Source organism: Rhea pennata, chromosome 18, assembly GCF_028389875.1.
Source record: "Rhea pennata isolate bPtePen1 chromosome 18, bPtePen1.pri, whole genome shotgun sequence".
Lineage (NCBI taxonomy): Eukaryota > Metazoa > Chordata > Aves > Rheiformes > Rheidae > Rhea > Rhea pennata.
Window position 1 is genome coordinate 3,734,483 of NC_084680.1, and position 22,615 is coordinate 3,757,097.

A 22,615-nucleotide genomic window follows, 5' to 3' on the forward strand; every position below is an offset into this window, starting at 1 on the left:
GGCACTGAATATCAGATGCTCTGATGGTTGTATTTTTCTCAGTTATGCTTTTGAAAGAGCAAGTGCTCCATAAAAAGGCATCATTGCTGAATTTCCAGAAATTGAGGATATACTACAAATTTCAGTGAACAGACACATGTTTAACCACTGTGACCTGCCTCCCCCAAAGCTGAAAATACTCACTTTTCCAATGTTATTCAAGACCATGAAGCTCATCTGTCTAGGTGAGATAACATTTGACCCTGCTGCAGAGTTCAAGCCTGGGAAAATAGGTCTTTCTGAACTGGAATACAAACAGAAGAGAGATTCACAGCAAGACAAATGCAAATGAACAGCATGAAAAGCAAATCAGAGGTTACCCTACAGGTTTCCTTTGGAAAGTGATTTGAAAAAAGAATTAACAAAGCCAGTATTAACAGAACAGTTGGTCCATGCAGCTGAAATAGCTCCTTAATTCTGTCTGTGTACAAATAATTTGTGCTCATATCATTCTTGTGTCAGATGGGAAAAATCTTCTCAATCAGTAGAATTTTAACCCGATGATTTTTTGATAATCAGAATCACTGAATTAACTTACAATAAAAGAGACCCTAGGAAACAGTTTTGATTTTGACACTGTAATGGCTAGAGCAGTTTAAGCTTTGAGGAAGAAACAGGTGGATTGAAAAGCCTTAGTCAGAGATGATCTAACCTTAGAAGACCTGAGCTGGGAAAAGGAGTGTGCAAGTGACATCTATATGCAAATGAATTCTGCCAGGAATTGGACTCCTCTGTTTCTAGGCTATTTTTAATTTAGGGAAAGGAAAGTGGGAATATTTTGAGATATTAGAGCTAAGTTTCTGGACAGACATAGAAAGGATAAAAAGCTCATTTTCTTTAAGAAAATTCATGCTTTTTCTACAGTGAAAAAGAAAAGAACACAGACCAGCAAGGGCCACTTCATGACAAACTTAAACTAGTAAAAACAAATACTATAACAACATCCCACACCATGGAAAGCCACTCAGATTCTAGCTATATAGCTATGTGCCTGCCTTCAGCTTTGTGAGCATTTTGTCCTTTCCTGTTTTGTTACAGAGAGCCAATAGGACAAGCACTTAACTCTGGCCTTGAGCACTCTACTGGCATCTCTGACTCATGCTATGTGATAATTTACTATGTGAATAGCTCCACAGCAGTTTAGGGCGGATCCAGTTAGCACTGATGAAGGGGACCAGGTGTGAATTGACTCACAGGCCTAGAGGGGTTATGAACATACTCAACATTTGCAGGTTCAAGACCTAACGATCAGATTATACACTGCTGTATGCCCACATTTAATTAGGGCTTGTGTTTCTTCTGAAATTTTATTGCACTTACCTTAATAGGGTATCAGTACTGACAGAGATCATGTATGTACTCCACAGTGAGTGTTCTATACAGGAATAATCTGTACTTCAAATTTGTTATTTATTTTGACTTAATGATACAGAAGTATCATTTTCAAGGAAATAAATTCAAGCAAGACTCAGAACTATTACTCCTAACAGGGCATTCTACACAGTAGAAACAACATTTTGTAAGCTGTGTCCACTACAGCTGAACCTAACATTTTTGTGAGCTCCTTTAGTAAAAACAAGCAGGCTATCACCCTCTTAACTACCCTTACTGCAGACTTAAAAACTAAAACTCACAGACAGAAGTTCAGAGTAATTCACCTGACAATACTATCTTCATTTGAACTTTCCTGAAGCACAGAATTTAGAAGAGAGGGTGCAGCAGAGATAGAGAAAGTTCTGTGGCACTTGGAGCATCTGATGCATCTTCTCAAAGACTGGCTGGTGGGCATGTTTAGTATTTTCAGTGTTGGAAATTCATCTAAGCAAAGTAAAGCAAATGAAAAGTGAACATTTAGGATCTGATAATTAAAAACTGTGGAGTATTTAATAACTATCTACTGCCACTGAAGACACAAGAGCTCCATGGGTTTATTAACCCCATTTAACAGTAGCCAGAATTTCTAGCTAAGGAAACAATCGTTCACCTTACAGAGAAGCTCTCAAAGAATTACAGTTGTTATGTTCAGATCACATTCCTAGGGCCCAAGTGCCAAAAATGTAAGAAATCATCATCTTCCACACCACAGCATTTGCTGAGTCATGCATGAGCCCTGCAGACCCTCAACCCTGTGTTCTAAGGGCATGAAGGTTGGTGCAACATCAGTCTGCTCCTTTGCTGCTCAGAGTCCCCAGTAATGGGCTCTGAAGCTACAAAAGAGAAGGGCACATTGTCAGACCATGGAATACAGCCTATCTTGAGGAATTATAGTAACATAACAACTCTTTCTTCTTAACTATCTGTCCACAGCAACCCAAAGATAGCAGCAAGATTTGTCAAATACTGATGAATCACTTGGTTAAGCAGGAGATCACACCTACAGGCAAACACTAGGAAGTAGCGATCAACGAGCATACACAGCAAGCTCCAGTTAGCTGATACGCAAACCCCACTTACAAAGACTTTCCTGAAGGGTGCTGCTGAGGCACTCAGGTAGAATGAAATCTGCTGTTGTGAGTGAGGTGTTATGGACATATACTTAAGCAAAAATGCATGTTGGAGATTGATCACTTAAATTTAATAAGAAGCCATCGAAACAAGCTGCCAAGGAAATTAATAGATTCTGTCTTTCTCGATATTAGCCAATCAAGGTTAGTTACCTTAGGGAAGGGATGCTCTACTTGAACAAGCTATTGAGATAAACACTGAAGGGCATGAATACATTATACAGGTCAGACGAGACAATCTAATGTTTGCTTTCAGCTTTGAAAATCTAAAAATCCATGAAGAGTCTTCAACTTCACTAGCCACCTCACATGAAAACTAAGAATTGCCTCGACTTCACTAGGATTTCAAATTAGTTATCTCAAATATAAGAATGTTTTTTTCCTTTCTTTTGTGAAAATAAGATTTTAACCAAAACTTTACCTTCACTTTCCAAAAACATTCTAGAAATTGAATCAGAATTTCTTAAACGGATCCGAGGACGTCCTTCTTCAATCCTCCTCAGTGTATCCCAGCACTGTGGATGCTGACAAAGAACCTCATCACAAATAGTTTCATCCCACTGGCTTACATCTGTAGTCATCATTTTCACAGTCACTCCAGTACGAAGGCAGAGCAGCGAGATGGTATCATCTAGTTAAATACTCTGCAAAACAAAAAATCAGTGCATATTAATGTAGTAGAATAAAACAAACCTGAAGATATATATAGTATAAGCTTAAAAATAACAAAATTGCAAGGGGGGTAGGGGGGGTAATCAGATCATGAGTTGTCCTCAGGCATATTCTTCGTAGGTCATGACAAGCTGGCATTGCACCCCGTAGATTCAGAGCTTTTATATCATAATACCTCTCTAGTCTCATCTAGCTGTAACTTGTAAAACATGTAAAATGTGACTCGCAGTAGTGAAGCTTACTACTGCGAGTTGGGCTTTACACCAGTACAATAATATCTGCTTTGGCTTAACTATAGTGACATGAGTGGTTTGACTATGCTAGCCTGCGTGGAAAAGCAAAAAAAGTATGAGACAATATTGCCATTATATGCCTCAAAGAAAACATAAGTTAATTACTATTTTAATAGATAGAGGGTTGAGCGACCCTCTAGATATCGCAATTAAAAACAAGCACACCTTTATCTCACTTATTTCACTGGTGATAAAAGCATCCAAGAAAGAAGAGAATCCATCATGTCAGAAAGATTTACAGCTCTTCACAACGAGAAGCATCTAGAACAGGTTCACAAGAGCAGGAGCTTTGGGCTGTACCTTTGGCCTTGGGCCGGTACTGTTTCTGCTCCAGACCACCTCCTTCACCAGAAGGTATCATCATTATGCCTCGCTTCCTCCTCAAATGAGGGAAAGTGCATACAAGAGACAACTTGCCCTCTGGCAAAATAAAATAATAAAAAAAAAAACAAGCTACAACGGCTTCTAATGATTCTTCTAACAACAGTGAGCAGCCAGCCAGCTCAGAAGCCAACGTTAATACCGTCATTACACTTACAAATGAAACAGTTACAATCTGCCATTAGAAAATAATCCAACACCTGCTACAGCATCTTGTCTCTGTGTGTCATAAAGTGTCCATACAGTTAACAGTAGAAAACATTAAAATATGCTAAAAATGAGACTCAAGAGACATGATTTGTACATACAGGTGATAGCTTTTATTAATCCAACTGGCATAACTGGAAAAGTAACCACACACGTAAGCCTTTCTTCAGGTCTGACCATTCTACGCTCAAAATGTTGTGTACTATTCCCAAGTACTGTCAAGTCCAAAACAAGCTCTAATCTTTACATATGAAATTGTCTCACAAACTTCCACAGACTACAGCCAGGGAATGCACACTTTGTACAGAGAAAAGAGGTATTGACAATTAACACAATTCTAAAAATCTCCTCTGATGCCGTACCGGATTAATCTGCTACTTTCTAACACTCTGGGTTTACTTACTTTAACTACCTTGTCAGGTTATCAAAAGGAATAAAAACTTAAGAAACGAACTGCAGAGAAACGAAAGCCTGGTGTCACACGCACAGGGCCGGGGCCGGCGGGGCAGCCGTGCCTTAGCCAAAGGCGCCGCACACGCTCGGCACGGCCTCGCGCCCCAAGGCCCAGGCTGGCGAGGAGGCCCCACGCCGCGGGCGCCTTCCAGGCCTCGTAAAGCAGCTTCTCACCCCGAGGCTCGCTGCCGGCGAGGCGAAGGCCCACGAGGCGAGGGGGCTGCTGCGCCCGAGCCTGAGAGAGACCACAAAGCGTGAGGCAGGCCGGGCGCGCCCACCCCGTGCCCCTGCTCCCTCACCGGCACCCCGGGCTCCCGCTACCTGCCTCAGGCCCGGCCCGGCCCTGCCCTGGGCTCCCACCTCCCAGACTCCCACAAACCGCCTCTATCCGCCCCGCCCCCCCCAACCGCCTTGCCAGGCTCCCACGAACCGCCCCGCCGTCACCCCCCCGCCCCCGCACGCGCCCCGCCCACGACACCCAGCCCCGCCAATGGCACTCCCGGCCCCGCCCACGACGCGCCTGGCCCCGCCCCTCATCCCCGCCCCCCCGTCGTGCCCCTCTCGTGCCCCTCCCAAGCCGCCGGCCCTCTGGCCCCGCCCTCCCCGCCGCCGCCGGCCCCGCCTCGCTCGTGCCGCGTGCTCCGGGCCCCCCGCGCGCCGCCAGGCTCCCGCCCCGCCGGGGCCGCCCGCGCCCGGGCACAGCGCGCCGCCGCGCCTCGGCCGCCGCCCGCAGCGGCCCGGCTCGCCGGCAGCGGGCGGCCGCTGCTGAGCGGGCAACGGGCGCGCTCGGGGCGCGCGGCGGCCGCGGGGCAGGCCGGGAAGGGGCGCGGTGCACGCTGGGAGGGGGCAGAGGTGAGAGGGCAGCGCCTGGGCGCGCAGTTCGGCTCGGCTCGGCTCGGCTCGGCTCGGCGGCCGCCGGCGCGCGGCGAGGTGAGTGGGGGCGCCGGGCCGCGCCGCCCCCCTCCTCCCACACACACACGCTCCCCTCCGGGCCGGGCGCGGCCGGTGACGCTGCTGTTTGCCTTGCAGGATGGCGGAGAGACCCGAGGACCTGAACCTGCCCAACGCCGTCATCACCCGTATCATCAAGGAGGCGGTGGGCGCCGCGGGCCGGGCCGGGCAAGGGAGGCCCTGGGGAGGGGAGGGGGATAAGCGCTGGGGCCGGGCGCCGCGGCGGTGCTTCTGGGCGAGCCCTGGGGGGCGGCGGCTCATCCCCTTGCCCGGGGCCCGCTGCCCGGCGTGACGGCGGTGCCGGTAACGGGGCCGCGTCCCCGAGGCGGCGGCGGTAGCTGCAGCCCCGCGGTGGAGCCGGCCGTCAGTGGGCCCCGCCGTGAGCGAGGCAAAGGGGGTGGGTGCTAACAGCCAAACTCCTCTGAAACAGCCCCCCCCCCCCCCCCCGCAGCAATTTCTGCATTATGTGTCTTTGCTGCTGTTTTCAATTCCCCAAATGTGCCCAAGCGCCAGGAAGAGCTTGTCCAAGGAAGTGCGCTGGGTGCAGCTCTGGGTGCTGTCATGCGTGTTGTGCACCTGTGAGGAAACCTAGGAGGAAGAGATTTGCCCTCAGCCCAGCTTTCCAGGTGCCAGGAGTAACAATCCGGGCTCTGAATCCTACAGTAATATTCAGAGGCAGGAGTGATGAAGCAGTGAGAACGCTTCTTCCTGAACTGGCTCCCAGAGCAGAAACAGATGAGTTTTTAAAGACTAGAGTAAGTCCTAGTAATTTAAGCTGAGATAGTCTTAAGCCACAAGGCATCAATGAGTGAATTCAGATATTGCTAGATGATTGTTCTGTGTCAAGAATTTGATTGTAATCAGTTGAATCATCACCAAGATGCTGACCAGGCCCTCTGCTGATGCAGAATTTACTTTCCTTCTGTATATCTTTGAGAGTACAATAAGATCATCTTTAACTTTCGGTTAGCATCAGACTTTTTGTAGTAACATCTGAGATAAACAAGTAGTTGCTAGTCATGCTGATCTCTCTGAATGTTTTAGCTGAGCTGATATGTGAATTATGCAAATTTTGAGTAGTTTATAGCGGCTGTTGATAAAACTTGAATTTGCTTTTCAGCTTCCTGATGGAGTAAATATTTCTAAAGAAGCTCGGAGTGCAATATCTCGAGCGGCAAGTGTGTTTGTGCTCTATGCAACATCATGGTAAGGAATGGTTGGGTCAGATCACCAGTGCAGTTGATTTATAACTAGCTTCTCTGCTGGCGCTCCTGGAGGTGATTTTTTTTCAGCGCTCCGGTGAGGTATTGACTGTTTGTGTAAATAAAATAATCTTCAGCATAGCCCAATCCATCAAATTGCAGCAGTGAGGGAAGACAGCTAAGACTCTGCAGATGGGGGTGTATGCCTGCACTATGATGAATAAGAGCAGCTCCCACACTGTCATCTGGCCTTGGAGCATGGCTATATGGTATTTCTAGGCAAATGCAAAAGCCCTTTGCTCATTTTCCAGGCTCACCACATAGCTGCATTAGCACAAGCCCGAAACAACCTTACTCTGCCTTGGAGCTGATCCCAGAGAATACAGTAACCTCTTTTGAGAGGCTGGGAATGTGGGAATATGGCCATGAGAGTTTGCTCTGCATATGCTGTGCAGACAGTCACTTCTCTGGTATTAAGTACTCATACAGATTATGGAATTATATAGCTAGTGATCAAGCTTCTCTCCTTCCCCCGGTTACTTGTAGGAAAGGTCCATATAAACAGAACATTACCAATGTGGGGAAGCAATGCAACTAGATGAAAACATCAGCAAATATAAATGAGAAAATATCTTTACTGTAGTAAGTCAGCTATAGTATGTGATAGAAACAACTGAATGTTTAGGAGATTGGGGGGAAGGGAGTTGTTTGTGACCTTAAGAAGCAAGAATAAATTAATAGTTATCAATCATCTCTGTTCTCCTTGTTTTTGAATAGTGCAAATAACTTTGCAATGAAGGGGAAGAGGAAAACGCTGAATGCTGGTGATGTTCTCTCTGCCATGGAGGAAATGGAGTTTCAGCGATTTGTAGCCCCTTTAAAAGAATCACTGGAAGGTACTGGTCTCAGTTAATGTTGAAGGAGTTTAAGCAGCACCAAGTCCTATTTTCCCAGAAGGTTTGACAAGCCATGCTTATTTCCCTGTCTTGTTTCTCTTTCTTTGCCCAGCATACTACACTGCAGTTTGCCTGGGGAATAAATAATGTGCACCTTAACAAGACTGGGATAACATTATTTCACAACTGATGAGGATTGGGAAAGTCTCATCTGATATCACTCCCCTATTATGTTTGTCTAAGAAAGTCTTAGGTGCTGCCTGTAAATGTGAACTCCTGCATCCTTTTCAGCATATTTCTGCTGAACAGCACTTACCTGATTTCCTATGGAGCTAGTCAGCACAGCTCAAATGATAGGGTGAGTTGCTGCTGTGAGTTCACTGCTCTTGTTGTAACCCTGGAGAGAAGTGGGCATTGGACTTCAGCTGCTCTGCTATTCATACAGTGGACAGGCTGACTTGCACATTTTTAGTTCTCTCTTTTTTTTTTTTTAGTTTACAGACGTGAACAGAAAGGAAAGAAAGAAGCAAGAAAAGATAAAGACAAGAAGGCAGACTCGGAAGAGCAAGATAAGAGCCGAGAGGAAGAGAATGATGACGATGATGAAAGAATGGAGGAAGAAGAGCAAAATGAGGAAGAAGAGGTGGACAACTGAACTTTCTGATGAGATGGGTGCAGAAGTTGGGCTCTGTCCACAGGGCTATAAATGCTGTAAATCAATCTTGCTGTGTCCCCCGTTGGTTTCCAGTAGAGCTTGTACTGTTCCTCTGGAGCCCATCCCTTTTTGGCTTTAACTTGTGTATAAAGGACTTCTACAACAGCTTTTCTTGTGGAAGGACCACCTCCTCCCTCTGCACAGGAAACTTGGCATGCTCTCCAGATTCTGACCAAACAGTAACAACTGGGTAAAAATACTGTGCTTTTTATGCTGAGTTGGCTCTGAAATATGGGGGGGGGGGAAATGTCAGATTCTCTCTATAGAAACTGGTTGGGAGAACATGAGGGAACTGTTGAAGTCAGAGGTTGAATTGAATAGAGACACCTTCACATCTCAGAAGCTGAGTGTTAAAAGGTTTTGTCTAAGTGACTTTATTTTCTTTTCATTTTCTTGCATTCTGGCTGTGCCTTCACTTTCTGCTGTGACACAGATGATGTATTTTACAACCTTACTGGTTGTATGCTGTGATACAGTGCAACTGTACAAGGACCAGTGGTCCACTGAACTTTCTGCCCAGAATCAATCCAAATCAAAAGAACTTCACTTATAATGTAAACTAAATACTGAAAGTGCTTGGTTTATGTCTTTTAAAGCCACTAGGAGACCAAGAGCTACTTTATTAAAAATCTGAAGCGAAACTGTGAGCTCAGATGTGTTATGCATCAGCCGTGATGCACTATTGTATCAAGCAGTAGATTTGTTGCAAGTCAGCAGTGGGCGCTGGTGGATCTGATGGTCTCACCACCTTTGGAGTTGCAGTTCCTTCTGCAGACAGATTGATGATTGCAGCAAACTTTACATGTGGTATTAGAATAGATTGTTTGGGTTTTTTTTTATGGGTTTTACTTTTTCAAATTGGAATGAGCTAACTACATTGAACAAAGGTCCTCCTTTAGCCTTTTTAGTACAAGCTATCCAAAGGTATTCAAAAGATGCAGTCTACCTCCCAACGTGATGGGCTCTAGGAGCGCAGTGAGGACAGGATATTGCTACCTAGGATAGGAAGGCCAGCCTCCAGCCTGTGGTTTTCAAATGCCTCCCTCAGGAAAGATGGGTCAACTGATGAATAGGTTCAAGCAAGCTGTTTGTATTTCTAGCATTCCTATAGTTTTGTTCATTCATACTTGAATTCTTAGTTTTGACACCTTTCCTTTCTCTTCTATGAGAAAGCATCTATTCTAATAAGCCCCTTATAGGAAGAAAAAATGTTTTATCATTTGTCTGCTCGTTTAAAGGCCAATAAACCTAAAAGTTAGACTTAAATGAGCTCTGCTAAAGGAAACCCAAGGAAAAATGTAGGTATGTTTTGAGTAAGCTCAAAAGCTTGCTGATGCACAGTTTAATAATGAGCACTTGTGTGAAGTGGTACATCCTTTTCACCGTTTCTTCTGAAAAACTGATGCAAAGCTTCCTGCAAGAGCTACCCTGCCTTTACATTTTTCATGGCATGATGTTTTTCCATCATGCAGAAGTCCAGCTCACAAAAAGAACTGGATCAAAGGAGACTTTCTGCCGTCTAGCTTCTGCTGCCATAGTCAGTAACAGCAAAGACTAAAGTGTTGACAGTGTCTCCCCAAGGTCTCTAAGTACAAGAAAGGCCTTCCTTCTCTCTCACTTTTTTTTCTTTTTTTTTTTATCCTCTTATAGTAGAAATCTGGGGTGTATCTTCTGGAAGGGAACTATTTAAATAAAAGCCAGATTCTTCACAGAAATGGAGTCAGTTATTTCTATTTGTTAGGAAAATAGTAAGTTGCTTGCCATTGTATAAGCTTACATCTGAGCATGTAGCAAAGGCTGAAGCAAACTCGGTATATTAGTTAGGGAGTGGATAGCAAAGGAGGACAGTAGTGTCTGCCCAGGTTCCTGCAATCTGCCTGGTGTCTGCGTGAGAGGAGCGAGGGAAGTGCTGACACTAAGTAACTAGAAGATTTCCCATTATGGAGGAAACGAAGTTCTGGCACTGTTACCTGCGTGGCTGCGAGAAGCAGCCGTGGCCTTCGGGTCACCCGTGTACCCCGCAGGACGCCCTGGGCCAGGCGGAGGGAGGTGGGAGGGAGGCCGCGAGAGGGACGCGGTTGCGTGGGAGCAGCAAGCGGGTTTCTGCAGTGAGCCTGAGCGATGAAGCGGTGTAAAAAGCGTGCCCCCCAAGCACGGCTCCGGGCCCCCGCATTGCCCCCCAAGCATGGCTCCGGGCCCCCACGATGCCCCCCTTCTCCCCCCAGCGTGACACCAGGCCTCCACATTCTCCCCTTCTCCGCCCCAGCACGGCCGTGGGTCCCCACGCTGCCCCCTTCCCCCCAGCGTGACACCAGGCCTCCGCACGGCTGCTCCCCCGCCTGGCACGAGCCCCCCCCAGCCCCGGCCCCAGCTCCAGCACCCCCCAGCCCCGGCTCCTACTTCCCCCCCAGCCCCGCTCCAGCCCCCACGTCCCGGCTCCTACCCCCCCCCCCAGCCCCGCTCCAGCCCCCACGTCCCGGCTCCTACCCCCCCCCAGCCCCGCTCCAGCCCCCACGTCCCGGCTCCAGCCCCCCGCCGCGGCGCCACTTCCCGCCTGGGGAGCCGCGAGCGAGTGGCGGGGCCATGCAAGGCGGGGGGCGGGGTTCCTGGGGGCGGGGCCATGCAAGGCGGGGGGCGGGGTTCCTGGGGGCGGGGCCATGCAAGGCGGGGGGCGGGGTTCCTGGGGCGGGGCCACGCAAGGCGGGGGGCGGGGTTCCTGGGGGCGGGGCCACGCAAGGCAGGTGGGCGGGGCTCCCGGGGGGCGGGGCGAGCTGCAGCGGGCCGGCGGCGGCGGCGGGAGGTGAGCGGGGCGCCGCGGCGGCGGGCGGCCAGCACGTAAACCCCGCGGGCGGCGGGGGCGGCCTCGGAGCGGCGGCTGCCGCTGCCGCTCGGGAGGGCGAGCTGGGGTGGGGAGTGCGGCCGGGCAACTCCCGTGAGCGGCTGCAGAGCAACGGTGAAGAAATCGCGCCCGCCGGCGCTCCTGGCCCCGGCGCGGCGGGGCTGCGGGCCGCGCTGTGCGCCGGCGCTGCCCGCGCTCCCGCCGCTTCTCCCCTGCCGGCCCTGGAGGCCTTCGGCGCGGTGACAGGCCGCGCCGCAGGTGTCCCCCAGCCCCGGCGCGGGGATGCGCCTGTGCGCCGCTGGCTGGCGGCGGGCTGGAGGAGCCGCGGCCGGCTCTGCCCGGGGGCGCTCGTGGGGGCCAGCCCGTCGAGGCCGCGGGGAAGAGTACGCGGGGGAAACGCGAGGCAGCATGCGACGATCCCGGCAGGAATTCATCCGGGAGTCCTGTCGCTTCCCGCCGTGGTGGTGTACGGATCCCGTCAGGGCCTTTCTGAGCGCGCCAGATGATAACACGGGAGATAAAACCTTTCATAACACCCTGTCCTTCGTTACTGATTACTAATTAACCTGCCCTCCTTATTGCAGCTCCTCCGTCTCTCCGTGGAGCTCTGCCTTCCTACTGTCGGTTCAGTCCAGTCCTGCTTCCACCTGGAATGTAGGGAGCTTGTGTGTCTCCAGGACCTGGAGTAAAGCGTTGTGCACCAAAGGAAGAGGCTGCTTCCACCCTCCCCTCTTAACATGCTGGAATGTAGTTTCCACCGAGCTGGGGGGTTCATGTTCCGGGAGTGAACGGGCAGCTGCCAACTCGGTAGTAATGTTAGCAGCTGCCAGCTGGAATGAGCCTTTCTAGCTTGCTCTGTTAGCTTGCTTTTGATCTGACTTCTGTCCATAGAGTAAGTTTGTTTAATATGCGCTAGTGCAAATTTGAGGGTGTTGTGTGCTTAGCTCGCTCTCATGCTGTTACAACAGGCCGGGGATATTTTGTTCTTGCAAAGCTTGCACAGAAGCTGCAGGAGCCCAGAAGAGTTTTGCAGTGACTTCTCTCTCCTCGTGTTTTCTATGTTGTAGCTAAATATAGGCGATGCAACTGGTTGCTTCATCTTTGGGGCCCTGGAATGAGCTGCTCCGGGTCTGGTGTGTTTGGGCTGGTTCCAGGCCAGTCCCAACATTTTCTTGAGGGAGGGGCTGCGTAGTTGTTCTTAACCATATATTTATTAATGCTCTAGAGGGAGGCAGCCACTCAACAGCTTCTCAGATCCTTCAGCTTCATGCGTTTGAAGCAAGTTTCTTTAGAAAGACAGATTTGGTCCTAAAGAAAGAAGTCTATGTGTTCTGGTGGGAGCCTTATGGGGATCTGTCCAGCTTTGAGGGGAAGCAGGTCATCAGTCATGTTTGAGGAGATACCATATGTGATATGTTCTTGCTTTGATGGGCCCCTTGTTGCGGGCTCTTTCGCTGTCCTCACTTTGTACCACTGCAGTCTTTCCCTGGCTGTCCAGCAGCGGGGTGCTCAGTGGCTCTGGTGCAGTAGGGTCCCGGTGCCCTCTTCTGACGCTGTGCCTTGCATGAGTACAAGGAGTGTGCGGCCCCCGGCTGCCTGGTCCTTCCTGCTAGGGGAATGGCTGCAGGGAGCTTCTTGTGCAAGCAAGGCTTGCAAGGCGGCCTCAGAAGAGAGCCCATCTGGTAAAAGAGCAAGGTGCTGCGGGCCCACCCATTGTGGTTGTTATCTCCCCTCTGCAATTCTCCTGCGTGACAGTCTCTTTTCCCCGGAGAGCTTAGTTTCTGGAGCTGCAGCCTCTATCTGTCTCCTACAGAGCAATTGCAGTTGGTTGTCTCTGATCCCCTTCCACCGTCCCCCTCTCCTTCCTCCTGTGGGATTAACTGTGAAAACATTTTCTGGATTCTCGAGGTGCATTTTGCTCACAGAACCCTTTGTTCCCAAGAGCTGTGTCCTGCGAGCTGCTTTGGAGCCCGGCCCCGAGCAGCTGACCCGCGCTGGGCTGGAGCCGCCGATTCCCGGCCTCCCCGGGGCTCTCTGCTTGGGGGTGAGGAAGGAGTGGAGGGGCAGCTTCCCAGATCTAAAAATTATTTCTGAAGTGATGCAGTGGCACTGCCAGCATGCCTGTCAGCTGGCCTGCCTCCCATGTGAGCACCAGTGTATTTGGTTTTATATATATATAAAATGTAAGTAATAAGTCATTGAGCCTTTGCCCCCAGCCCCAAACACAGGCAATTACTAGCGATGTGGGCAACTCAGTTCAAGCCCTGGATCGAACGTGGTGCTCCTACGGTATGGCTGAGTGCCCCAGGCACTGGGCTAGTCAGATGCAGGCTGACAATTTGGTTTAACGCTGAGATTGTTGGAAAGGCCTTGAGCTTATCCCTGTGCAAAATAGCAAAACACTTCAAATTTTTAAGGGTTTTAAGAAGAATGGAGCCTCTTCCTGCCCAACTCCATTGGTGACTGATGTAGCAAGAGCCAGTGTAAAACTCTTCTCTGGACTGCGGTCCTGGAAAGCTAACCAATGTTTCAGTTTTCTGGAGCAAGCCAGGAGCAGAGGATGCAAGTGAAGGGTCACGATGGAAGATGTAGGTCATTGGGGGAATTGCTCCTGGTCTTGGATTTAAGCCAGTGCATGGGAAAGCTGTGATGGGATTGGGGACCGGGGGCTGTTCCCCAGAGATGGGTCACACAGTTGTGTTAGAAGGATCTTCTGTGTGAAGTGTGGTCCTGGGCTGGGGGGTCGCCAGGCTGAGGAATCTCATTTCTTCTTTCAGAAGTAGATCACTAGCTCTTTCCCCATCCCCATCCCTCAGCTTCTAGCTCTGAAAACATAACCCATGATGTCCACTAGGGACTTTGTTATTAATTTCTGGAGGACAGTCCTCAGATACTGAAAGAACGTGAAGCCTAGCGGCGTTGGGAAACGTACCCCGACCTCTGCCCCGGGAGCTGGCTGGGCTCCGCGTTCTCCCACAGCGGCTCCACGGCTCTGCGCCTGGCGCTCACCCAGAGGCGCTAAATGCTGCAGTGCTGCAAACGGCGATCCTGGGGCCGAGCGACAGTCGCTCTGCGGAGCAGCACGAGGAGCCTGGCCACAGAGCAGCCGGGAGGCCAGAGGCGCCCGAGGTGCTCTCAGCCGATGATAACCTCGTTCATGCTGCGCTTTCGGGCTCCTCTGAGCACAGGCGTTGGTGGGATGTGGCCCTGTGTGGGCAGAGGGCCTAGAGTGCCTGGCCCTGCCGGCTGGTGCCTGCGCGCTGAGACAGAGCGGGAATCCCCCCCAGCACGCGTGAGTGAGGAGAGGTGGCCTGTGCTTGTCCCACGGGAAGCTCCCCATGGCCAGCGGCTCGGCAGATCTGCCCAGAGCAGATGTGCGCAGCCAGCAGAAGACTTTGAAGCCACTCTGAATAACCAGTCTGTTGTTCAGGTTGTGGTCTCCAGGGCGCCCTGGCCGTAAGAGCTGCTGTTGGGCTGCAGCCGAGCGCCGGGTCCTGGGTGAAAGTGCAGCCTTCCCCGCCAGGCCCCTTCAGTCGCGCTCTCGCCAAGCCGAACGTTGATCCTTATAAGCAAAGCCAAGAATGTGCTGTTAGTGAAATTGAAATCTTACCTGTCTAATCAGAGAATTATTATTAGCCAGGTCTAATTATCACAGAAAAAGAAAATACTTACAGATGTTTCAACACTAGACAGCTGAAATTATTATACATTTGGCTCCTAGCATCTGCCCCTCGCCTGCCACTGCCCCGCTGGATCCCCAAGCCTCGGTTCCGGCCGGCAGGGAGGGTTACGGTGAGTCCTGCAGGAGCTAGAAGTTCACCGTGGAGGGTTCCTCCTCCTTTTTGCCAGGAGCAGCATGGTGTTGATGGTGGTGGTTTCTCCCTCTTCACTTTAAAGGCCCCCTGGGGCTATTTTGATGTGTTTTCCAGCATGCTCCCTGCCTTGCTCTTTCTTAATGTATATGCAGTTCTTTACTGTATCCAAGCTTACTGTGTATGATGTGGTTTATGCATGTTGAATATTTGTTCTTTGTTACACCTAAAATCAGTTACGCCCCACTCCCAAGCCCTCATTTCTTTATCCACTGGTGAGTTGTTTGTCGCCCTGGTGTCTTCAGGATCACCCTCTTTTCTCATCCTGTGCTTGTGCTCTTTTGTGACTACACCATTATGCTACAGCCATAAATGCGTCATTCTACACTAAGCAACTTGTTACTGATATGTGTATAGAAGTTATGCTTATATTACAGAATTATGCAGTTAAGTAACACAAATTAAGCAATGACAATCTCATCCTTAGAAAACTGCTGTTACAGCTAAACAAGCTAAAACAAAGCCCCAAAGCGCAACAAGTCCCGAGGCCTTGCAGAGCTGGTACAAAGCCCGTGGCATGGTATTAGCAAGCACCATACTGTATTTATTGGGCTACAGGGCTAGAGAATCCTGTTTCATCCCCGCGCAGCCCGGGCAGCAAATGCCCCAGGGGATTCAGAGCCGCTGCCCAGCTGCAGCTCACCAGATAGCAGACTGAGAAAACCTGTGGAGTTGTGCTCTTCCCTTCCTCTGGCAGTCATCGGGGGAGTCTGGTGGCTGGGATTGCCAGGCGAGGGGATCTCAGGGCTAATGTCGCTACAGCTGACAGCAGCGAAGCCAGCTAGTCTCAGGCAAATATCTGCCAAGGCAAGAGATGCTTGGTGCAAACACATGCCGAGCGATGAAAGAGCTTTTTCAGTGAGCAGCAGCTGCCCTGGGCTGGCTGTGGCACTTCCCCGGCATGGTGTGTATGAGGGTTGGACTTTTTCAGCCTGCTCTGTGCCCCCCGTGCTGGAGCACTGAGCCCAGAGGGGCTGCAGAGTAGTTTTGAACATGGGGGAGAATGTGGGTCCTGCCGAAGGATGATGTTTTTGTGCGCAAATTGATGGTTTCATACGCAGAATGGGAGGGTTCTGTGGGGAGAAGTTGGCATCGTCCCCACTTACGGGGGAGACGTCATGCCGTGATCGCTGGTGCTGGGTCTCCCAACATGCACTCCAGCGTGGGGCAGACCCTGGGAGAGTCGGGCTGAGCGTGAGAAGCAGCTTTTGATGGAAACCGGCTGGGCTGTGGCTTGGGCTCCCCATGCGAGCCCAAAGCAGCGCAGGGAGCAGCCCGCAGCCCTGCAGAGGCTGCCTGGATCTCTGCCCACTCCCCACACTAACTGGTAGCAGTGACTTACCTGGACACAGCCACTAACCTGCCTGTTGCTTTTGGTATTTCAGATTCTCCTTTCACAGTCTTCTCGTGAGTTCCCGAGATGCAAGCAGAGTCCCTTCTCCACAGTGGCTACTTCCACCCCGTGCTGCGCTCCTGGCAGTGTTCAGCAACCACCTTCGATGCTTCCAACCTTATCTACCCCATTTTTGTCACGTGAGTGAACCCCAGCTCTATGGATTAGGGATAAACCAAACTCAGGCTGACTGTGCTTGGAGCTACAGGCTTAGGCACTCCCTGAGCTGCTGGAGAGCTTCAGACTCCCTGAACAGTTCCCTGGGAGCAGGCCGGGATGTGTTGTGCAGTACCATGAACGTCTGGGATGGGGGCTGGGTTGTTTGGGCACAGCCTACTTGTGATCTTCCGTGTCGTGTCGAGTCCTCACACCTCTGTCCCATCCAACTTCTGCAGTGACAGCCCTGATGCGGTGGAACCTATCGCCAGCCTCCCCGGGCAAGCCAGGTAGGACTGCAGGCTTCCTGAGCGGTGTGCCAATCTCCGCCACAAACAAGGCTGCTCTACGGCCAGTTTTTGTCTGGAGCGCAGACCAGGGCCAGGGGATGACACTTCCATCCTTCTATATTCCCTAGCTTGAGAATCCCTCAGAACTGGGCAGGGTGGGAGCATTCACCTATGAGAGAGGGAAGGGAATCGGATCGAACGTGCTGCCTTCAGCAGATGCTAGCAGGGATAGTACCAGGGTCGCACAATGCCCCAGAGCACTCGCTCCAAGAGCCGCTGGAAAACCTGCGCAAAGGGTGGGCTCTTGTCCTGCTGTGGATCCCGTGGGACTAACAGCTCCTCTCTTCACCTGCTGCTGTGTTAGGCTTGTGGTCACAGGGGCTGGAGTGGGATATTCCTATGGGGAAGTGGGCTGGATCTCCCTTGTATAGGGCAAGTTCTCCAAATAAAATCGCTGTCTTTGCTCGTGGGTGGCAGGAGGTAGGTCAGGGTGGGAAGGGTACCCGCTGTACCTCAGCCAAGTCACGCAAAGGATCTTGCGGCCAGGAGTGCTCTGTCTGGCTTGCTGGCCTTGGGCATTTGGCCCTACTAGCACCAATTGTGCAAGCAGAAAGCCCGTGGCAGAGTGCCTGTGCCACTCTAGCACTTCACCTTGTGCTTCAGCTCATCATGCTGAGCCCCCAGCATGACTTGCTCAGGGCCGAAACAGGAAAGCTGAGATAAGGGATCCAAGAATAGGGTGTGCTTCTCATCTCCAAGCAGAAACAGAGTAGGGCCAGCCCCCTCTGTGTCCCTGTCCAGTAGATAACTCTCCTGTAGCCCTAGATAAGGCCCTGCATTGTTCCTCCCAGTGCTCCGGCAACACCTCTCTTTCTCCAGCTGCTGCTTGGTGCTTGCAGAGTTAATGATGAACTGAGGTCCATCTCTGAGTGGCCCAGCAGGCAGGCAGTGGCCCTGCAAACAGCCGCCTGCGTGCCTGAGCACCGGTCAGCTTGGAGGGTTGTGTGTTTGTACTGGATGCATTCATGGTATTTTTGCTGGGGCCACAAGCTCCAAGCAGCCACACATCAGTCATGATAGCTGGGCCAATGCCAGGAGCCAGTCCCAAAGCTGAAGCATGTGACAGCTTTGGAAACCTCCCTGAAGAGCAGCGAGCAGCAGGCTCTGTGCTGCCTCTGGAGCCTGCTCATGAGCAGCCTGGAGGTGGGCCCAGCTGAGGCTCTCCACTGCAAGTTCAAGGCCCCAGGAAGGTGGATCTGAGCACAGCCCTGAGGAGAGCAGTACGTGGCAGTGCCCTACTTAATCACCCCACCCCCCATGTATGAGCAGTCCCCCTGCTTTGTAGCTGTGCTGTGGGGTCTCCAGGGAGCTCTTGCAGTCAGACTGAAGCACAGCCCCTGGCCAGGAGAGCAGGACTGGGTGCTTGGCAGCCTCGCTTCACTGTGCTCTTCCCAGGTATGGAGTCAACAAGCTGGAAGGGGTGCTGCGCCCCCTTGTTGAGGACGGCCTGAAGTGCGTGCTCATCTTCGGGGTGCCCAGCAAGGTCCCCAAGGTCAGTGTGCATTAGCAGGTGGTGGGAGCAGGTTTGGGGTAGCCACAGAGGTGTGGGAGAGCGGTGTGAGGTCCAGGGGGTTCTCTGCTCAGCGGAGTGGGACAGGAACAGGAGACTGTGGTGACACCTATAACGCTCCTGGTGGCTCTGGGTGGGTCTCTCCTCATGTTTGAACGCATGGTGCAACACTGCTTGGTGGAGAACAAGGGAACTCCACACTGCAGAAAGCAGGACGGGAGACTGGAGAAGATTGTTCCGATCCAGTCTTGCAGAGGGAGCTGTTACTGGATGGTCCTGAGACTTGCAGTCATTACCAGAAGCTCCACTGCCCTTTTTCATTGTTGGTGATCACACTGCTCCACATCAGAGGGTCTTACAGTTCAGAAAACATTTCTTGGGCAGAAAACTGCCACAGAGGGACTGGTACAGAGAGGGCATGCAAAGCCCTTGGCTCTGTGTGCAGAGGCATTTCTCTTCTCTCACAGGATGAGAGAGGCTCTGCCGCGGATGTGGAGGACACACCTGCCATTCAGGCAATCAGAAAGATCCGTTCCACCTTCCCAGAGCTGCTCATTGCCTGCGACGTCTGCCTGTGCCCTTACACATCCCATGGGCACTGTGGTGAGTGCACAGCGTGGGGTCGCAGGGGTGTTATTCACACACCTTTCTGCAGTGGCACCTTCCTGTGGCTGTCACCCTCCAGAGGCTTGCTGTTTTCTGCTGAGGAACAATAGGTGCTGGTGGGCCTGGCCAGCTCCTTCCATGAGTTGACTTGGGCTCCAGGTACTGGATTCAGTTGCATTGAGCCTGGGGGAGCTTTCTGGGTTATGAGAGCAGTCAGCTAGGGTGGGGGGCACAAACGGTTACGGCATATGCAGTAATGGGAGAAACAATGGGAGACCCACTCCCTGGTCAGCTGAGAGTCACCCGAGCACCCATTTAGGCCTCCCATCTCTGTCTTCTCTTCCTGGAGCATGCATGTATTGAGTTTGGTCTCTGGGGTGCTGTGACATTGGTCTCCTGGTCACTGCACCTCTTTACCCAGCACTCTAACACAGTTCCCACTGTTGTTCAGAGCATCTCTGTAAGTCTTTCTGGACGTGCTTCCACCCTAGAGACAGAGGCTATAGGCAGGCTGTTCTCTACCCTGCCTAATCCCATTGTCTCCTAGGTATCCTGCGTGAAGATGGCACCATCCAGAATGAACTCAGTTGCCAGCGGCTAGCAGAAGTGTCACTGGCTTATGCCAAAGCAGGTGAGGAGTCTTCTTGGCAGCAGTATCCAAGTTTGACTCTTGCAAATTTGCCCCTTTTTGCTTACTGTAGACCCAAAAACAAACTATGCCTGGCTCCAGCTGGGAGTGCTTGTGCTCTGAGCTGGGAAGGGCTCCACTTGCCTTCAGTGCACTGGCCCCGGCACTGTTGCAGACATCCCAGACCCTCTGAAGGGAGATGCTCTGGGGTCACCTCCTTCTGCAAGAATGGAAGATTTTTCTAGGTGCCCCAGAGCAAGCTTGCCAGAGCAAGCTTGAGCTCTTGACACTGTTACAGCCTCAGGCAGTTCTCGGTGTCTCTGGTCTCTCCCTGCAGGCTGCCACATCGTTGCCCCCTCAGATATGATGGATGGGCGTATTGCGGCTGTGAAGAATGCACTGATCTCCAATGACATGGGCAACAAGGTGAGCATGGGATCTGCATGTGCCAAAGCCGGGAGCACCTTCCATGGGGACCTTATGGAGGCTGCACTGAAAAGTGATTGGGGCAAATGTTGGAAGAAATAAGGCTTCACCTTCCACAGGATGTGTCTCGCATGGTGTTCCCTGTGCCAGTGCATGCAGGGAAGGAATGCCCTTGGCCAGACACAAGGGGAAAGTGAAGTGCCAGGCCTCTGGCAAGGGAAGGAGGGTGTGGGGTTGAGTACGAAACTGCTATAGGAGGTAATCGCTCTTGCTCTAGAGCTGGGATGCAACAAAGCACCTCTCAGTCCTCGTGGCTCCACTCTCTTCTGCAGGTCTCAGTGATGAGCTACAGCGCCAAGTTTGCATCCTGTTTTTATGGTCCATTCAGGTGAGTTCCTTTGCAAGGAGCATCAGCACAGCACCAGGCTGGCCAGAAGGTATGTCCCCAGCTAGTTGGTAGGGATCAAGGCTCAGCCCAGACTATAAGCCATGGCTGGGTCCAGATTGGCCACTCCTGCTGTTGAACGTGTTTTCCAGCTTGCTTGGGCTGCCAGCATGGGACAACTGATGGAGCTCCCAGGTTTGCAACAGTTCAGGGCAATGCAAGGTGGTGAGGTGGGTTGGGACAGCTCACCCCTTCCTGGGCTGGATGGGGAGGAGGAAAAAAGCAGCTCAGAGTTTGTTACAGTCCATCCTCACACTTCTGAACCAGTACGGGGTGAGAGGCAGGGAACCGTGTCGATGCTTTGCTGATTTCCTGCCCGCTGCCTTGTTCCCAGAGATGCCGCGCTATCCAAACCCGCGTTTGGAGACAGGCGATGTTACCAGCTGCCTCCGGGCGCCAGGGGCCTGGCCGTGCGAGCTGTGGTGAGTGAGCCCTGCCCAGCACTGGGCTAGCAGGCCGGGCTGCCCGAGGCTGTGCTGAAGAGTCATGTTTTTATAGCTGTGGGGCCTGGAAAACTCTTGCACAGTGCCAGGGCAAGAAGCCTTCACATGCAGCAACACAAAAGGGTTTGGGGAGAGCAAGCCCAAAAGCTTTTGAGGCAGGAGATGGGACATTGCATGCCGACCCGAAACAGCTGAGGGTGACCCCCCCACACACCTCAACAAGCTAGCGCAACGTGAATGCCCATCAGCTTACTGCAGAGCTGATTTCCAGTGCGGGCCCGAGCGTTGTGCATTAGGAACGATGGAGTTGGTGACATCGTACCCCACTGCTTTCTCCTGTGGCTCTGAGTGGCCATAGGATGCGCAGCCACCGGCTCCCCCCAGGCACTGCACTTCTGGCGTGGGGAGCATCCTATCTATCTCTGATCGCAACCTGCCCATGGTGTCCAGTGGCCTTCAGAGGCCTGCCAAACCCCTCTTGTGACGGTGTGATCCTGTGCAAACCGAAGTCTAGGTTAAACCTTTTGGAAAAAAACAACTGAACGCTCTCTGGAAAAAACGTCCTTTTACCCAGAGCTGAAAGGATCAGGTATGGTGTTCTCCTCACAGGACCGGGATGTGCGTGAGGGAGCCGATATGCTGATGGTGAAACCTGGGATGCCCTACCTGGACATCGTCAGGGATGTCAAGGCCCGAGTAAGCTCTGCATACATCTCTGCTCATGAATGAGGGCACTGACTAGCCCCAGAGATTAGGAGGAGGAGGAGGAGGAAAGCTGCACATTTGGGTTAGCCAGCGACATCATTCCAAAAGCGGAGGGAGCGGATGCAACATTTTTTTTGGTTTAACATGTTGCATTTGGGCACTCAAACATCTCCTGGGCAGCCCGTGGGCTCCCAGCCCGGATCACAGCTTGGGTGCTGGAGCACTGTGGGGGGAAGCCGCACAGCCGAGGGGCCGCGCTTCCCCAGGAGGCAGAGCGGACCCGACCGGGTTGAGCGCTGAGGCCCTGCTGATCTCCTCGCTGTTGTTCTCAGCATCCCACCCATCCGCTGGCGGTGTACCACGTGTCCGGGGAGTTTGCGATGCTGTGGCACGGGGCGCAAGCCGGTGCCTTCAGCCTGAAGGCTGCAGTCACGGAGGCCATGACGGCATTCAGGCGCGCAGGTGAGCGCGGCAGCGCTGGCTGGTCATGGCTGTCGCGGGCCGCCCACCAGGCCGAAAGCCCCCCGCCAGCACCGCGTTGCCGGAGCTGAACGCGGGGCCGAGCCGGGCGCTGCCGTCCCCGAGGCTCCCGCCAAGCCGCTCTTCCGCAGCAGCGCAAGTCCGCGCGGCCGCTGCGCGTAGGCCGGGCTGCGCCCGCCGCGGCTCGGGGAGCTCGGCGGGCCGGCGGGGCGCTCGGGGGCCGGCGGGGAGCCCCCGGCCGCGCCCCAGCCTCTCTCCTCTCCGCAGGCGCCGACGCCATCATCACGTACTTCGCGCCGCAGCTCCTGCGCTGGCTGAAGGAGGAGGCGGCGGCGGCGGGCCGGGCCTGAGCGCGGCCGGCCCGGGAGGCCGGGGCTGGGGCCGGGGATCAGGGGCCGCCGCGGCCGGAGCCGGGGGGGGCCCGCGGCGGCGTTGCGGCTCGCCCCGTG

General features: G+C 52.5%; 3 protein-coding genes across 5 annotated transcripts in view; 2 read left to right on the plus strand and 1 right to left on the minus strand.

Moving 5' to 3' along the window:
• C18H9orf43 (chromosome 18 C9orf43 homolog) overlaps positions 1–3,142 on the minus strand; it is a 30,084-nt gene extending 26,942 nt beyond the window's left edge. The window contains exons 1-3 of the mRNA XM_062591329.1: positions 2,965–3,142; positions 1,698–1,857; positions 184–283 (exon numbers count right to left, since the gene is read on the minus strand). Coding sequence (XP_062447313.1) covers positions 184–283; positions 1,698–1,857; positions 2,965–3,127 — 423 coding nt within the window. The 5' untranslated portion in view covers positions 3,128–3,142. The remainder of the gene's footprint in view (positions 1–183; positions 284–1,697; positions 1,858–2,964) is intronic.
• A 2,208-nt stretch (positions 3,143–5,350) lies between these two features.
• POLE3 (DNA polymerase epsilon 3, accessory subunit) lies at positions 5,351–10,028 on the plus strand. The gene is made up of 5 exons (XM_062591227.1): positions 5,351–5,479; positions 5,579–5,645; positions 6,621–6,706; positions 7,480–7,598; positions 8,093–10,028. The coding sequence occupies exons 2-5, from the start codon at positions 5,580–5,582 to the stop codon at positions 8,251–8,253; spliced, it is 432 nt and encodes a 143-aa protein (XP_062447211.1). The 5' UTR covers positions 5,351–5,479; position 5,579; the 3' UTR covers positions 8,254–10,028.
• A 1,016-nt stretch (positions 10,029–11,044) lies between these two features.
• Positions 11,045–22,573, plus strand: ALAD (aminolevulinate dehydratase). Of its 3 annotated transcripts, XM_062590937.1 has the most exons (14): positions 11,077–11,113; positions 11,737–12,044; positions 14,874–14,944; positions 16,410–16,557; positions 16,813–16,863; positions 18,319–18,415; positions 18,901–19,036; positions 19,587–19,670; positions 20,005–20,093; positions 20,426–20,481; positions 20,873–20,960; positions 21,591–21,677; positions 22,019–22,148; positions 22,434–22,573. In XM_062590937.1, the coding sequence occupies exons 4-14, from the start codon at positions 16,445–16,447 to the stop codon at positions 22,514–22,516; spliced, it is 1,014 nt and encodes a 337-aa protein (XP_062446921.1). In that variant the 5' UTR covers positions 11,077–11,113; positions 11,737–12,044; positions 14,874–14,944; positions 16,410–16,444; the 3' UTR covers positions 22,517–22,573. The 3 variants fall into 3 exon arrangements, with proteins under 3 accessions (XP_062446923.1, XP_062446922.1, XP_062446921.1); XM_062590938.1 differs by lacking the exon at positions 11,737–12,044 and having other exon boundaries at positions 11,050–11,113; XM_062590939.1 differs by lacking the exons at positions 11,737–12,044; positions 14,874–14,944 and having other exon boundaries at positions 11,045–11,113.
• The last annotated feature ends 42 nt before the right edge of the window (positions 22,574–22,615 follow it).